The sequence below is a fragment of the Calidris pugnax genome, unplaced genomic scaffold (genome assembly GCF_001431845.1).
Source record: "Calidris pugnax isolate Ruff unplaced genomic scaffold, ASM143184v1 scaffold341, whole genome shotgun sequence".
NCBI classification, from domain to species: domain Eukaryota; kingdom Metazoa; phylum Chordata; class Aves; order Charadriiformes; family Scolopacidae; genus Calidris; species Calidris pugnax.
The window spans coordinates 805580-820919 of record NW_015091149.1 but is presented as its reverse complement, the minus strand read 5'-3'; the positions used below and the strand labels follow the sequence as shown (position 1 = coordinate 820919).

Below are 15340 nucleotides of genomic sequence, written 5' to 3'. Positions count from 1 at the left end.
CTGGCCTGTGCCTCAGCGTCCACCTGTGGGAGCTGCTCCACGGGCACGTCAGCATCCATCAGTGCCTGCGTTTGGGGAGCTTGACACCCCGTCGAAATAACATGAAAAAGCTGGAGGGCACGACAAGGTTGGGTTTGCCCAGAGCAGCCATCACCAGGGTGGAGGGACAGGGGCCAGCAGACTCCGGGATGTGGGGAACGCGAGGCTGAGGGCAGCCATGGAGCGAGGACCGGGAGCCCATCGCCTCTGGAGGGTCTCACGGCCGCTCCCACGTCCCCCCACGTCTGTGAGTTCATTATGGGGCAGATTCCAGAACCACCAGACAGGCAGGGTTTCCCAGACGATGGCGGAGGGCAAGGACAAAGCCCTGTGGCTCCTCCGGGAGAAGCACCTTCCACTGCCTCGAGCCTCGAGACGGGTGACAGCTCGGCTCCCCCGGCTCTTCATCCTCCGACATGGAGAGGAAGATGAGTGCTATGGCTTGTGGCGTCTTCAACGAGCTTCGCCTGGAAGGAAAACTCTGTGACGTGACCATCAGCGTGGATGGGGTGGAATTCAATGCCCACAAGAACATCCTCTGTAGTTGCAGTCACTACTTCAGGTTGGTTGCTCAAAACAAGAGGGGACAGGGACAAACGGCATTCCATGGGCTGTGTCGTGCTGCCTTAGTGTATCTCCAGCGCTTCCCTCAGCCCCAAAACTCTCCTCCAGCAGATCCACACAGTCCTGGTACCTGCCTGGGCACCACAGTTCATCTATAACCCAGGATCTCACAGCAATGCTGGCAGTGGGGTCTGTAGAACCTGCAGAGGTGGTGCAGGGATGGAGCGTGGCCAGCCGGGCTCGTGGGCCATGGGCCAGAGCTGTTCCTGCCCCACACACCACCGCTCTGGTGGCCTCGGTGAAGCAAGGTGGTCACTGGTCCAGCGCCTCTCTGTCCACAGCCCAACTTGGTTCCCCGGGGAAGGAAGCTGCTTTTCTCCCCAACATGTCTCGGTGTTTTCCAGGGCTCTGTTTGCCAGCAACTGGAGCAACGTGGAGAGAAGAGTCTATAAAATCGAGGGCACTTCTCCGGAAATGATGCGGCTCATCATCGAGTACGCCTACATCAGGACGGTGCCCATCACTGTGGACAACGTGCAAAGTTTGCTGGTCGCAGCCGACCAGTTCAACGTCATGGGCATCGTCAGACTCTGCTGCGAGTTCTTGAAGTCCCAGATGTGCCCGGAAAATTGTATTGGCATTTACAGACTCGCAGATTATTGCTACTGCTCCGACCTGCGGGAAGCAGCCCTCATGTTCCTCCTCTATCACTTTGAGGACGTGACCAAGCTCTCCACAGAGTTTCTAGACCTCTCCGTTGATGAGTTCAGACACATCTTGGAGAAGGACGAGCTCAATGTGAAACGGGAACAGGCAGCGTTCGAGGCCATTCTGAAATGGATTGATCACTCCCCGTGGAACCGAAGGCAGCACATTGGGGTCCTGCTGGGCAAGGTGGGTGCTGTCCCAGCCCTTGGGTTCTCTCTGAGCTATGGACAACCCTCCAGCCTGAAGGCAAAGCCACTTGGCATCGGAGCCTTCCACAAAAGATACTAGGGTATAAATCATCTCCACTAATCACAGAATTGTCATGGTTGGAAAGGACATATGAAATTACCGAGTCCAATCATACACACACAAAAATACCCTACAATCTCGGCCACCAGAGCATGCCCTGAAGTGCACACCTACGCGTTTCTTAAAAACCTCCAGGGATGGTGACTCAACCACCTCCCTGGGGAGGCTGCTCCAGTACCTGACCACTCTTTCAGTAAAGTAATTCTTCCTAATATTTAATCTAAACCTCCCCTGTTGCAACTTCAGACCATTTCCTCTGGTCCTTTCATTATTCACTTGGGAGAAGAGGCCAACACCCACCTCTCTACAACCTCCTTTTTGCATTTGTCAGGTTCGACTGGCGCTGATGGACGTAGAATACTTCATGAAGAACGTCAAAATGCACGACTACGTGAGGGACAATGAGGATTGCAAAGGTCTCATCAGAAATGCCCTGACAGAGATGTACAACCTCGATATGCAAAGCCCATCCTCCTCCGAACTCACTCGGCCTCGCTTGCCCAGCACCATCTTGTTTGCCATCGGAGGCTGGAGTGGGGGCAGCCCAACCAACACCATCGAGACCTACGATTCCCGGGCAGACCAGTGGGTGAACGTCACCTGCGAGCAAGAAAGAACCCTCGCCTACCACGGCACAGCTTACTTCAAAGGCTTCATCTACGTCGTCGGAGGATTTGACAGCTCGGATTATTTCAGCAGCGTCAAGCGCTTTGACCCGCTGAAGAAAACGTGGCAGCAGGTGGCCCCCATGCACTCCCGGCGCTGCTACGTCAGCGTCGCCGTCCTCAACAACTTCCTCTACGCCATGGGGGGCTTTGATGGACACACACGCCTCAACACCGCGGAGCGGTACCAGCCCGAGACCAACCAGTGGACGCTGATTGCCCCCATGCACGAGCAGAGAAGCGACGCGAGTGCGACCACGCTGCATGGAAAGGTAAACAGGAGGTTATGGAAAGCGGGGGAGGCTGGAGGCTGGGGAGCAGGACGAGGAACCAAACACTCACCAGTGTGCAGCAGGACCCAGCCAGCCAGCGCCCATCCTGTCCCGTGGCACGGCCCCAGGCAGGGACTCTCATGGACCTCAGCCAGGGAGAAACAGCTACCACTCCCCGGTTGTTATCTAGAGAGAAAAGTGGTAAAACCCCCCAAAATCCCCAACAAACCAACCAACCCTCCCAAAATCCAGCCAGACCATTCATTACCTCCACAACGTGTTCTCCCCCAAGGATATCACTGCCCTGCTCACCCTTTGCTCCTCCTGGGAACAGGTCTATATCTGTGGAGGGTTCAACGGGACCGAATGCTTGATCACAGCTGAAGCGTACGATGCCACCACCCACCAATGGACCTTGATTGCCCCCATGAGCAGCAGAAGAAGCGGAGTAGGAGTCATTGCCTACAGGAACCAAGTGTATGCGGTAAGGGAGCGCTGGCACCTCCGCCCTAACACTGCCCAGCACCTTAGGATAATGGGCATTTTGGGTTATGGAAAATCTCTGGATAATTATTAAGCAGCTACAGCAAAGAGACATCTTACAACCAGTCACCATTTGACTTCTACAATCCTAGAATCACCTTGGTTGGAGGGGCCTCTCAGCTCATCAAGTCCAACCATCAACCCAACACTGACAAAATCCATCACTTACCCCCATCTCTAAGCACTACGTCTGCCCAACTTTGAAATCCCTCCAGGGATGGAGACTCCACCACTGCCCTGGGCAGCCTCTTCCGAGGCTTCATAACCCTTTCAGTGTCAACATTTTTCGTTCATATTCATCCTAAACCTCCCCTGGCACAACTAGAAGCCATTTCCTCTTGTCCCATCACCTCTTCCTTGGGAGAAGAGACAGAACCCCACCTCCTACACCCTCCTTGACCTGTGCACCCAATGGTTTCAGTGAGGAAAGTCCCATTTCAGTTCTGTACCTTTGCCATTCCAGGTGGGAGGATTCGATGGAGTCAACCGCCTTCGCAGCGCAGAAGCGTACAACCCCCTGGCCAACACGTGGCGCAGCGTCCCCAGCATGCTCAGTCCTCGCAGCAACTTTGGCATTGAAGTGGTGGATGATGTCCTGGTTGTGGTTGGTGGCTTTAACGGCTTTTCTACTATTTGCCATGTGGAGTGTTATGATGAAAAACGTAACACGAGGTACGATCTTCAGGACATGAGCATCAACCGCAGTGCTCTGAGCTGCTGTGTGGTGCCAGCTCTGGCCAACGTCAGGGAGTACGTGGCCAGACGGGACTACTACATGGACAACTCCTCAAAGGAAGTAGGGGTCATTTCCTCCACAAGCAGCCTGCCTGTATGAACAGTTCCACCGAGCTAATAAAGTCCTTTGGGCAACAAGTGAATGTAGTCACTTATTCAGAAACCAAAACCTATTGATACAGCTCAAAAGACTCACTAGTTCTGAACCCTTGCCTTCCAGGGCACCACAGAACGTGCCCATCAGCCACAACCTACGTAGCAACTTCAGAAAGCAACGGACAGCAGAATGCTAGAGAAATAAAAGGTTTATTTTCATCTATTCACTTACTACAATAAACCTTAGTAAAGTGTACCGAAGGTAAAGAACATTACAGCAGGGTTTGTTTCCAACAGCTTCTACACACATCCTACTGGACCTCACTGGGAATGGCTCCAGCAGTGCTGCTTCTCTGGGCAATCTGCTGAAGTTGGGTACACGGCATTCTCAGGGGTTATTTTATGAATCTTCTCGTCTGAACTAATTGGTCACAGTCCAGCGGCATAATCCATTGGGGCAAACAATTCCATTTCCCCCGTAGTTAATATTTTGGGGGAGATACCATCGGGGAGAATGTCAATCCTCACCATGTTTTGTACCAGGAGTGGTGCGTTTCCATCGGCAGCTTTTCCGTGCTCTTCCAATAACTTGTCATAAGGGGGAGCCTCCTCCACAGGAGATCTCGGGATATCTCTGACGGGAAGAGTTTCCCTCACTCTGGGCGTTTGATTAAATGATCCAGTTGTGAGAAGAGGGGCATGTGGAGAGGACACGGGTGGTTTTCCTGGTAGAAATCATTGCTGTAAATAATCCCATTTCCAAGGCGTCCTGATGGGACAACGCTAATTCGACAGATTCCCCATACGCTGTTAGAACTGCGGCACACAGCCCTCGACAGAGCGTAGGTTCAGTCACATCTCGCCCATCAGGACCTCTGAGAGGAGTGGTGGCTCATCAGGGCCATCAGCTGGCCTGTGCCTCAGCGTCCACCTGTGGGAGCTGCTCCACGGGCACGTCAGCATCCATCAGTGCCTGCGTTTGGGGAGCTTGACACCCCGTCGAAATAACATGAAAAAGCTGGAGGGCACGACAAGGTTGGGTTTGCCCAGAGCAGCCATCACCAGGGTGGAGGGACAGGGGCCAGCAGACTCCGGGATGTGGGGAACGCGAGGCTGAGGGCAGCCATGGAGCGAGGACCGGGAGCCCATCGCCTCTGGAGGGTCTCACGGCCGCTCCCACGTCCCCCCACGTCTGTGAGTTCATTATGGGGCAGATTCCAGAACCACCAGACAGGCAGGGTTTCCCAGACGATGGCGGAGGGCAAGGACAAAGCCCTGTGGCTCCTCCGGGAGAAGCACCTTCCACTGCCTCGAGCCTCGAGACGGGTGACAGCTCGGCTCCCCCGGCTCTTCATCCTCCGACATGGAGAGGAAGATGAGTGCTATGGCTTGTGGCGTCTTCAACGAGCTTCGCCTGGAAGGAAAACTCTGTGACGTGACCATCAGCGTGGATGGGGTGGAATTCAATGCCCACAAGAACATCCTCTGTAGTTGCAGTCACTACTTCAGGTTGGTTGCTCAAAACAAGAGGGGACAGGGACAAACGGCATTCCATGGGCTGTGTCGTGCTGCCTTAGTGTATCTCCAGCGCTTCCCTCAGCCCCAAAACTCTCCTCCAGCAGATCCACACAGTCCTGGTACCTGCCTGGGCACCACAGTTCATCTATAACCCAGGATCTCACAGCAATGCTGGCAGTGGGGTCTGTAGAACCTGCAGAGGTGGTGCAGGGATGGAGCGTGGCCAGCCGGGCTCGTGGGCCATGGGCCAGAGCTGTTCCTGCCCCACACACCACCGCTCTGGTGGCCTCGGTGAAGCAAGGTGGTCACTGGTCCAGCGCCTCTCTGTCCACAGCCCAACTTGGTTCCCCGGGGAAGGAAGCTGCTTTTCTCCCCAACATGTCTCGGTGTTTTCCAGGGCTCTGTTTGCCAGCAACTGGAGCAACGTGGAGAGAAGAGTCTATAAAATCGAGGGCACTTCTCCGGAAATGATGCGGCTCATCATCGAGTACGCCTACATCAGGACGGTGCCCATCACTGTGGACAACGTGCAAAGTTTGCTGGTCGCAGCCGACCAGTTCAACGTCATGGGCATCGTCAGACTCTGCTGCGAGTTCTTGAAGTCCCAGATGTGCCCGGAAAATTGTATTGGCATTTACAGACTCGCAGATTATTGCTACTGCTCCGACCTGCGGGAAGCAGCCCTCATGTTCCTCCTCTATCACTTTGAGGACGTGACCAAGCTCTCCACAGAGTTTCTAGACCTCTCCGTTGATGAGTTCAGACACATCTTGGAGAAGGACGAGCTCAATGTGAAACGGGAACAGGCAGCGTTCGAGGCCATTCTGAAATGGATTGATCACTCCCCGTGGAACCGAAGGCAGCACATTGGGGTCCTGCTGGGCAAGGTGGGTGCTGTCCCAGCCCTTGGGTTCTCTCTGAGCTATGGACAACCCTCCAGCCTGAAGGCAAAGCCACTTGGCATCGGAGCCTTCCACAAAAGATACTAGGGTATAAATCATCTCCACTAATCACAGAATTGTCATGGTTGGAAAGGACATATGAAATTACCGAGTCCAATCATACACACACAAAAATACCCTACAATCTCGGCCACCAGAGCATGCCCTGAAGTGCACACCTACGCGTTTCTTAAAAACCTCCAGGGATGGTGACTCAACCACCTCCCTGGGGAGGCTGCTCCAGTACCTGACCACTCTTTCAGTAAAGTAATTCTTCCTAATATTTAATCTAAACCTCCCCTGTTGCAACTTCAGACCATTTCCTCTGGTCCTTTCATTATTCACTTGGGAGAAGAGGCCAACACCCACCTCTCTACAACCTCCTTTTTGCATTTGTCAGGTTCGACTGGCGCTGATGGACGTAGAATACTTCATGAAGAACGTCAAAATGCACGACTACGTGAGGGACAATGAGGATTGCAAAGGTCTCATCAGAAATGCCCTGACAGAGATGTACAACCTCGATATGCAAAGCCCATCCTCCTCCGAACTCACTCGGCCTCGCTTGCCCAGCACCATCTTGTTTGCCATCGGAGGCTGGAGTGGGGGCAGCCCAACCAACACCATCGAGACCTACGATTCCCGGGCAGACCAGTGGGTGAACGTCACCTGCGAGCAAGAAAGAACCCTCGCCTACCACGGCACAGCTTACTTCAAAGGCTTCATCTACGTCGTCGGAGGATTTGACAGCTCGGATTATTTCAGCAGCGTCAAGCGCTTTGACCCGCTGAAGAAAACGTGGCAGCAGGTGGCCCCCATGCACTCCCGGCGCTGCTACGTCAGCGTCGCCGTCCTCAACAACTTCCTCTACGCCATGGGGGGCTTTGATGGACACACACGCCTCAACACCGCGGAGCGGTACCAGCCCGAGACCAACCAGTGGACGCTGATTGCCCCCATGCACGAGCAGAGAAGCGACGCGAGTGCGACCACGCTGCATGGAAAGGTAAACAGGAGGTTATGGAAAGCGGGGGAGGCTGGAGGCTGGGGAGCAGGACGAGGAACCAAACACTCACCAGTGTGCAGCAGGACCCAGCCAGCCAGCGCCCATCCTGTCCCGTGGCACGGCCCCAGGCAGGGACTCTCATGGACCTCAGCCAGGGAGAAACAGCTACCACTCCCCGGTTGTTATCTAGAGAGAAAAGTGGTAAAACCCCCCAAAATCCCCAACAAACCAACCAACCCTCCCAAAATCCAGCCAGACCATTCATTACCTCCACAACGTGTTCTCCCCCAAGGATATCACTGCCCTGCTCACCCTTTGCTCCTCCTGGGAACAGGTCTATATCTGTGGAGGGTTCAACGGGACCGAATGCTTGATCACAGCTGAAGCGTACGATGCCACCACCCACCAATGGACCTTGATTGCCCCCATGAGCAGCAGAAGAAGCGGAGTAGGAGTCATTGCCTACAGGAACCAAGTGTATGCGGTAAGGGAGCGCTGGCACCTCCGCCCTAACACTGCCCAGCACCTTAGTCCTTCCTTTGGACAATGGGCATTTCTCAGATTTTGGGTTATGGAAAATCTCTGGATAATTGTTAAGCAGCTACAGCAAAGAGACATCTTACAACCAGTCACCATTTGACTTCTACAATCCTAGAATCACCTTGGTTGGAGGGGCCTCTCAGCTCATTGAGTCCAACCATCAACCCAACACTGACAAAATCCATCACTTACCCCCATCTCTAAGCACCACGTCTGCCCAACTTTGAAATCCCTCCAGGGATGGAGACTCCACCACTGCCCTGGGCAGCCTCTTCCGAGGCTTCATAACCCTTTCAGTGTCAACATTTTTCTTCATATTCATCCTAAACCTCCCCTGGAACAACTAGAGGCCATTTCCTCTTGTCCCATCACCTCTTCCTTGGGAGAAGAGACAGAACCCCACCTCCTACACCCTCCTTGACCTGTGCACCCAATGGTTCTGGTGAGGAAAGGCCCATTTCAGCCTTCATAACCCTTTCAGTGTCAACATTTTTCTTCATATTCATCCTAAACCTCCCCTGGAACAACTAGAGGCCATTTCCTCTTGTCCCATCACCTCTTCCTTGGGAGAAGAGACAGAACCCCACCTCCTACACCCTCCTTGACCTGTGCACCCAATGGTTCTGGTGAGGAAAGGCCCATTTCAGCTCTGTACCTTTGCCATTCCAGGTGGGAGGATTCGATGGAGTCAACCGCCTTCGCAGCGCAGAAGCGTACAACCCCCTGGCCAACACGTGGCGCAGCGTCCCCAGCATGCTCAGTCCTCGCAGCAACTTTGGCATTGAAGTGGTGGATGATGTCCTGGTTGTGGTTGGTGGCTTTAACGGCTTTACCACGACTTCCTTTGTGGAAGGTTTTGAGGAAGAAGAGAATGCGTGGAACGATCTTCAGGACATGAGCATCAACCGCAGTGCTCTGAGCTGCTGTGTGGTGCCAGCTCTGGCCAACGTCAGGGAGTACGTGGCCAGACGGGACTACTACATGGACAACTCCTCAAAGGAAGTAGGGGCCATTTCCTCCACAAGCAGCCTGCCTGTATGAACAGTTCCACCGAGCTAATAAACAGTTCCACTTGAGCAACAAGTGAATGTCACTTATTCAAAAACCAAAACCGATTGATAGAGCCCAAAATTAGTTCTGAACCCTTGCCTTCCAGGGCACCACAGAACGTGCCCATCAGCCACAGCCTACGTAGCAACTTCAGAAAGCAACGGACAGCAGAATGCTAGAGAAATAAAAAGTTTATTTTCATCCATTCACTTACTACAATAAACTTTAATACAGTGTACTGAAGGTAAAGAACATTACAGTAGGGTTTGTTTCCAATGGCCTCTACACACATCCTACTGGACCTCACTGGGAGCAGCTCCAGGAGTGCTGCTTCTCTGGGCAATCTGCTGGAGCCTCTGGCACCAGCCCCAGGGATTGCTACCGCCGTGCCCTGCAGTGACATGGACCCACAAGGAGTATCTGACTCTTAATAGGCCCCACACATCTCGTTAGATCTGCACTTTGCATTCACACCAGCAACAGATTAGATTCCCAGGAGCACCCGTTTGAGCAGAGTTCTGGGCGGGCTGTCAGATCAGAGATAGGATTTATACCCGCACGTAATGTGAGCAGAGCTGAAAATAAATCCATTTATTTTAAGCTTGCTTGTTTAAGCCCACTGAATGTTACAGCATAACCGTTATAAGGTTCTTTAAAAAAAAAAAAAAAAAGTAAAAAGTTGCAACTCTTTGTGACTGGGTTTGCCAGTGGTGCTCAGCCTATTCCCCCACGGGAGGAATACTTTAATATACTTCTGATTTAACACTTTCTGTAATGGAGAAAAATGATATTGAACTCGTAGAGCAGAATGCTCGGCACAGTCATTCATAACACATGCTACAAAGCTGGCATGCTGTCCTCATTTCTGGAGTGGCACCCTGCTCTGTGCAAGAGGAAGTCTCGTTAATAAGACACACAAGCCCAGCACACACCAGAGTATTCAGGGAGTTATAAAACCTGACGTCCACGTGTGGCATCTGGAAATGGATCTGGTGACCACCAAGCGTGGGGCAGGATGTGTCCTACCCCACCAGCACTATGAGGAGAAAGATAGGACACGAAACATGCATTTTGTGGCACGTATTCTGTACCGGGATAGAGGTACGACTGTCAGCAGGCAGAGGAAAATCTCCAGCTGATGCTCTTTTACAGGAGGAAGGCCAGGAGTCGGCCTGCTGACACCGAACTGAGTACACACCAGGATCCTACTGACATTGAAAAAGCCATTAGAAATGTACTGAAAGAATTCCCAGGGTTTTTTTTTTTAGAGCATCATTTGATAAACATTCAGCAAGCTACGGCAGTCAAGGGCCACCAGGGGATGTGGTACCCCATTCACAGGTCTGCAGGATAAATTACAGCCAGAATTAAAGCAATTCTTCCAAACACCTACAGGTGATACGACAGACGGTTAAGACTTGTCAGTTAAAAATCCATGTGCAATGCAATTGGTCCACTTCAAGTCAAGGCTAAAATAACCCCAAACGACTTAACAACTCCACAGACTCGGCATAGCAAAGGTTAGAGCAAACTGGTGCCATTCCCAGTGCCCATCACTCCCCATGCAACCGGAGCGGGCGGAGGTATCGTGCACCACACACAGGACCACGGCTGGCATTCCCGACGGGCACTCTGGACCCTACACTGTGCTGGCACTGCCTTTGAGTGGAATGTTTTATGAGCTGCACAGCTCCTAGGGCAGCCTGAAGTCCCCACGGCAAGTGCAGGATCAATTTTGCTTCAAAAAAAGAAAGACTGTGAGCAGTTTGCTCTTGCATCTAACTTTGTCGCGTGTTGCCACACACCAAACTATTCCAATTGAAGTAATAATCTTTCTGTTTCTCCCTACAAATGGTCCATTTTGTTGACAGACTACAAAAGGGCTTTTTCACAGCCCATTACATCCCTACAGGAAAGTCAGGGGGTGGAGCATGTAAACTCTTCTGGGCAGAATCTGGTAAAAGTATCTTAAAACCAGCTCCCACAGATCTAAGTTATATCAATGGATCCAGTACTAAAGCCGTGAGGTGTTTTCACACTTCTACTCACAAACCCTGCTGGAGGGGCAGTAATTCTCAAACCACTCCAGCCAAATCTGCAAGAATTCATGGACCAAACTCCACTGATTAACCCCTCAGTTCCAGGCCTGCAGGCACTGGTTTGTAACAGCCACTTCTGGACATCAGCCTGAAACCTGAACTTACCTATTTCCTCTCTTGCATCAGGCCAGCACCTTACAATTTAATCTGCCCTAACAATCCAACGGGCAAATAAAATACAACACGGCTACCACAGATGAGCCAATTGAGACTAAACTGATTTCAGATTTCCAGGGTGTGTGTGCATTTGTTTGAAATAAGGCTAGATTATTCTATTACACAAAGACAACATAATGGATATCAAAAGTGGTAAGTGAACTGCAAAGTGGAGCGTTAAGGGCTATACACATCAGAGAAACCTTCACACACTGTGGTTGAGAGACTTACCCGGTGTTTCAGACAGGATCTAGGCTGCCTGCTGAATGGGAAAATGAGAAGTATCAGCTCAGTAAGCTAAACAATTAAAAAACAAAACAAAGAAACCAAACTGTTTAGAAGTTCTTTTGCAAAGAAGCTGCTCACATCAAAACCACCAGCAAATCATCATATGAACCAAAGACAGTCAACAGATTCTCCAACAGTGTCTGGCTACACCAAGTCTGGAACACCCTGGTTACTGTTCCCTGCCCTTCCCTGGGATCCTGAGTTAGGCTGCCTGTGAAATCCTGAAACATTCCAATGAAGGGAAGGACGGGGAAGAAGAGGAGGTAGGAAGGATACACTGAATTAACCTAGACCATCCTGGAGCTCCTCAGCCCAGGGGGGAGGAGTGCTCAGAGGGACTGTTAACCAAGAGGCAGTGATACTCCAAAGGGAATAATATTCCATGTTCTGTTCCCTGGGAGTAGAGCAGTAAAGCAAACCAGAGCCAACAGGGCACTGATTTATATAAAACCACCTCAAAATGCCAAAAGGTATTTGAATCAGCTTTAATCTTACTGCCACAGTGAGTGGGGAAATTAAGATATTCAGAGACTACGAAAACTCAACCACCTCACTCCAAGAGGAACTCCAAGGGCCGATTTGCCGGGGAGCTTGGCAGGAGACCTGCTGGGAGGTTCTGGGGAAGGAATACTGAAGGCAAAGGGTACTGATTGTCAAAGACAGGCTGGAAACAAGCTCATGGGGGCTCTTCTCAGTGCTTTTTCATCAGAATTAAAACACGTGCAACACTTGGGAAAGGATATACAAATAGCTCAGATTCCAATCTATTACTGTGAAAGAATCTTCATTCTCACCAACCCACATGGACAGAAATGAGCAGTCCATGCTGGGGGGTGGCTACTTGGCTGGTTTGCACTCCTTTTATCAGGCTGATTGTTGACCCAAGTTTCTCATGAAGCTGTCAAAGACAAACTCAGAGCATCTTCAGATGTAACTGAAAAAAAATCTACTGCCTCAAGTTCTCTGTTTTAGCAAGTGTCTGAGGCTCTGCCAATCTCCCATTTATAAACAAACTCCGCAGCCTTTCTAGACCATACAGATACAAAATATTTAATACACGTAGAAACATCCTGAAGTAATTTTATAAAGAAAGATTGTGCTTTTGTTTTCAGATATAGTTATAACTATTGCACTTGCCTCCAGCTTGGGAAAGCCAAGTACACTAACACCAACTAGATGTGAAGTTTAGTCACTGAGTAGAGAATCAAAGGAATGTCAATATATAAGTGCAAATAAAACAGGTGCTTTCAAGCACACACAAATGTAACCACTAAATTATTAAGATAGAGATCTTTGATTTTCAAAATAGAACTGTTAGAGCATTTCTACAGGAATCCTTGAAAACAAAGATCTGAAGAGAGAAATAACAGACTCAACGTTCCTGGAGATACTTCACAGCCCGTTACAGGCTACAGCTTTTCCCTGGGCACCAGTAAATAACATCGGATTGGATTCACGTAGTTTCCCAATTCCCATCCACCCTCAATTTCTGAGCTTCTTAATCTTCAATACATAAAGGATGCTGGTTTTACACACCAAATCAAAACCCTCATGTCTTATAAAGACACATTAAGCCTAACAAAATGGTTTAGCACAGTATTTATTTCCCAGATTCCTCGGGAGGAGTGATATTCCAGAAACTAGCACTCAATCTGCGAGCGGGGCATTCTCCTTAAGCTCAGGGAGTGTCGGTGCATTTCCTGCATCTGCCTTTCCTGCATTTGCCTTATTCTATCTTTTTGCCACATCAAGTTTTGCGGCATGGGGTATCTCTGTGTTCCCTGCAAGCACCTGAAGGGGATTCTCACGTGGCAGGCTGTCGCCCTGCAGCGAGGCTGGGGCATCGGAGGCAGGAGCATCCAGCGCTTTCTCTCAGCGCAGTAACGATAGGCCTCCTTCCTGTATTGCTTGTCAATATCATCGCTGTTCTTCCACCCCCCGATGATGAAAACATCATCTTTATAATAACAAATAGCTGCTCCTTCAATGCTAAGAACCTCCGGGGGCAAGCTTTCCAGTATTTCATCGGAGGCCCTCCCAGAGATCTTTCTTTTAGCTTCCTCGTTATCTATGGGGTAACTCTTGGGGCAGCACGATGCTGTATGGTAAAAGTTTGTGTTAGCGACAGACATCTGAAACGAGCAATAATTATCAACGAGCGGCAGAGACTCCACGTCCTGCCACTGCCTTGTTTCAGTATCGTATCTGATAATAACCGCCCTCAAGCCATCTTCGCTATCGCTGTCGACCGGGGTACGAGCAGCAACATAAACAAACCGGTCTTCAACAGAAACAGCTTTGACATCACGAAGAATCTTTGGTGCTGACTCCAGGTTAAGCCATTTATCTTGCTCGGGATTATAAATGGCCACATCTTTAAAGCCAGGACTGAAATTGCCATGTCCGCCAATACTGTACAAATTTCCTTTCACTTCAGTAAGGCCAAAAGAATGCTTTCTGGTTATTAGATTTGAAACTTGCTCCCAAATATTCCTGTTCGGATTGTACCTTTCTACAGTCTTGGCAAAGCCTGGTTCCATGGAGCCAGCCACATAAACATAAGATTCTGTCACGGCAACCGCGTGCCCATCGAGATGGTTGTGTATGTGTGGTAAGTTTACCCACCTATCTTCATCGATGAAATACCCTACGCACTCGCTTAAGTAATCTCCTCCCTCCGACACACCACCAATCACCATAATGACGTCCATGTTTTGTCCGAAACGCGGTAACAGCGCTACCGGACAAGCGGAATGTTGTAGGTTGCCAGACTGCAAGTTCTCCGAGCGCAAGGCGTGACTCTCCACGGCTTCAGACACTAATTTCACACAGGCTTCGTTACTCGACACCAGCCTCTCTGATTTGACGTGGCGGGTAAGGTAAGTGGGTTTCATCTGAGACAATCTAAGCAGTTTAAAGAGATCTTCAAAGTACCTCTCTCTTTCCTCGGGTTTCTTCTGCACCCACTTCAAGACAGTCTCAAAGAGGATTTCTTCAGAGTCTACTGTGATCTCCGAGTCTGAAAGCCAGTCCCTGATGAGGTGGAAGGGCAGAGTGTAGAACTCCTCATCCTGGATAACTTTGTGGAAGTTCCTCCGGATCATGTCCTGGGCTTTGAGGGCCAGCTGGTTCAAGGAGTACATGTGGGCCAAGCTGTGCACCGCCACGCAGTTGGAGAGGTTGAGCTTCTTCTTCAGGAACTCTCCGCAGAACTCCTTTAAGCGGGTCAGCAGAAACCTGCAGAACAAACCAAGAGGGGTGATGGGGGGGCCCTGCTTGCCGCCGGCCCGGTGCTGGCCACCCCCCCGGGCCCGGGCCCCGCTCACCTGTCCGCCATCTCCAGCACCTCATGGACGTTGCCGGGGCTCACGCGGATGGTGCCGGTGTACATGAAGCCCACCACGGCCTCCACCGTGTCGGGGTCGGGGCCGCCCTCCGAATTCCACTTCTGCAGCTCCACGCGGTCCGAGCGCGACTCGGCGAAGCCCCCCGAGAACAGCGGCGTGAAGTACTCGGTGGCGGCGGCCAGGACGGAGCGGTGAGCCCGGTACTCGCGAGCCGCCCCGGGCCGCCCGCCCCCGAAGGCCAAAGTGATGTCGCAATAGAGGCCGTGGCGGCGCTGCTCGTTCTGCCGCCAGGCCAGGTCGGAGCAGTGCGCCGGGCACCCGAACTCCTCCGCCTCCGCCTCCTCGTCCGCCCCGCCGCCGCGCGGGCCCCCGCCCTCCGCCTCCGCCGCCGGGGGGCCCGGGCCCGGCTGGGGCTGAGGGGAGGCCGCGGCCGCCGCCATCTTGTCCGACATGGCGGGGGGCGG

The 15340-nt window shown here is 51.6% G+C and overlaps 3 protein-coding genes across 3 annotated transcripts; 2 read left to right on the top strand and 1 right to left on the bottom strand.

Annotated features, from left to right (window-relative positions):
- The first annotated feature begins 446 nt into the window (after window positions 1–446).
- On the top strand, window positions 447–4049 carry LOC106898076 (kelch-like protein 10). Its single transcript, XM_014959152.1, has 5 exons — window positions 447–601; window positions 1008–1497; window positions 1952–2557; window positions 2892–3041; window positions 3564–4049. The coding sequence occupies exons 1-5, from the start codon at window positions 456–458 to the stop codon at window positions 3933–3935; spliced, it is 1764 nt and encodes a 587-aa protein (XP_014814638.1). The 5' UTR covers window positions 447–455; the 3' UTR covers window positions 3936–4049.
- A 1236-nt stretch (window positions 4050–5285) lies between these two features.
- LOC106898074 (kelch-like protein 10) lies at window positions 5286–8977 on the top strand. Its single transcript, XM_014959151.1, has 5 exons — window positions 5286–5440; window positions 5847–6336; window positions 6791–7396; window positions 7731–7880; window positions 8606–8977. The coding sequence occupies exons 1-5, from the start codon at window positions 5295–5297 to the stop codon at window positions 8975–8977; spliced, it is 1764 nt and encodes a 587-aa protein (XP_014814637.1). The 5' UTR covers window positions 5286–5294.
- Window positions 8978–9162: 185 nt separating this feature from the next.
- On the bottom strand, window positions 9163–15328 carry KLHL11 (kelch like family member 11). The gene is made up of 2 exons (XM_014959150.1): window positions 14856–15328; window positions 9163–14766 (listed from the first exon to the last, which is right to left on the bottom strand). The coding sequence occupies exons 1-2, from the start codon at window positions 15326–15328 to the stop codon at window positions 13170–13172; spliced, it is 2070 nt and encodes a 689-aa protein (XP_014814636.1). The 3' UTR covers window positions 9163–13169.
- Between the last annotated feature and the right edge of the window lie 12 nt (window positions 15329–15340).

Coding starts and splice junctions, on each gene's coding strand:
- LOC106898076 (XM_014959152.1), top strand. CDS start 456: ATGGAGAGGAAGATGAGTGCTATGGCTTGTGGCGTCTTCAACGAGCTT. Junction 602..1,007: donor AGTTGCAGTCACTACTTCAG/GTTGGTTGCTCA, acceptor GGTGTTTTCCAG/GGCTCTGTTTGCCAGCAACT. Junction 2,558..2,891: donor CGACCACGCTGCATGGAAAG/GTAAACAGGAGG, acceptor TCCTGGGAACAG/GTCTATATCTGTGGAGGGTT.
- LOC106898074 (XM_014959151.1), top strand. CDS start 5,295: ATGGAGAGGAAGATGAGTGCTATGGCTTGTGGCGTCTTCAACGAGCTT. Junction 5,441..5,846: donor AGTTGCAGTCACTACTTCAG/GTTGGTTGCTCA, acceptor GGTGTTTTCCAG/GGCTCTGTTTGCCAGCAACT. Junction 7,881..8,605: donor ACAGGAACCAAGTGTATGCG/GTAAGGGAGCGC, acceptor TTGCCATTCCAG/GTGGGAGGATTCGATGGAGT.
- KLHL11 (XM_014959150.1), bottom strand. CDS start 15,328: ATGTCGGACAAGATGGCGGCGGCCGCGGCCTCCCCTCAGCCCCAGCCG. Junction 14,767..14,855: donor GTGCTGGAGATGGCGGACAG/GTGAGCGGGGCC, acceptor TTTGTTCTGCAG/GTTTCTGCTGACCCGCTTAA.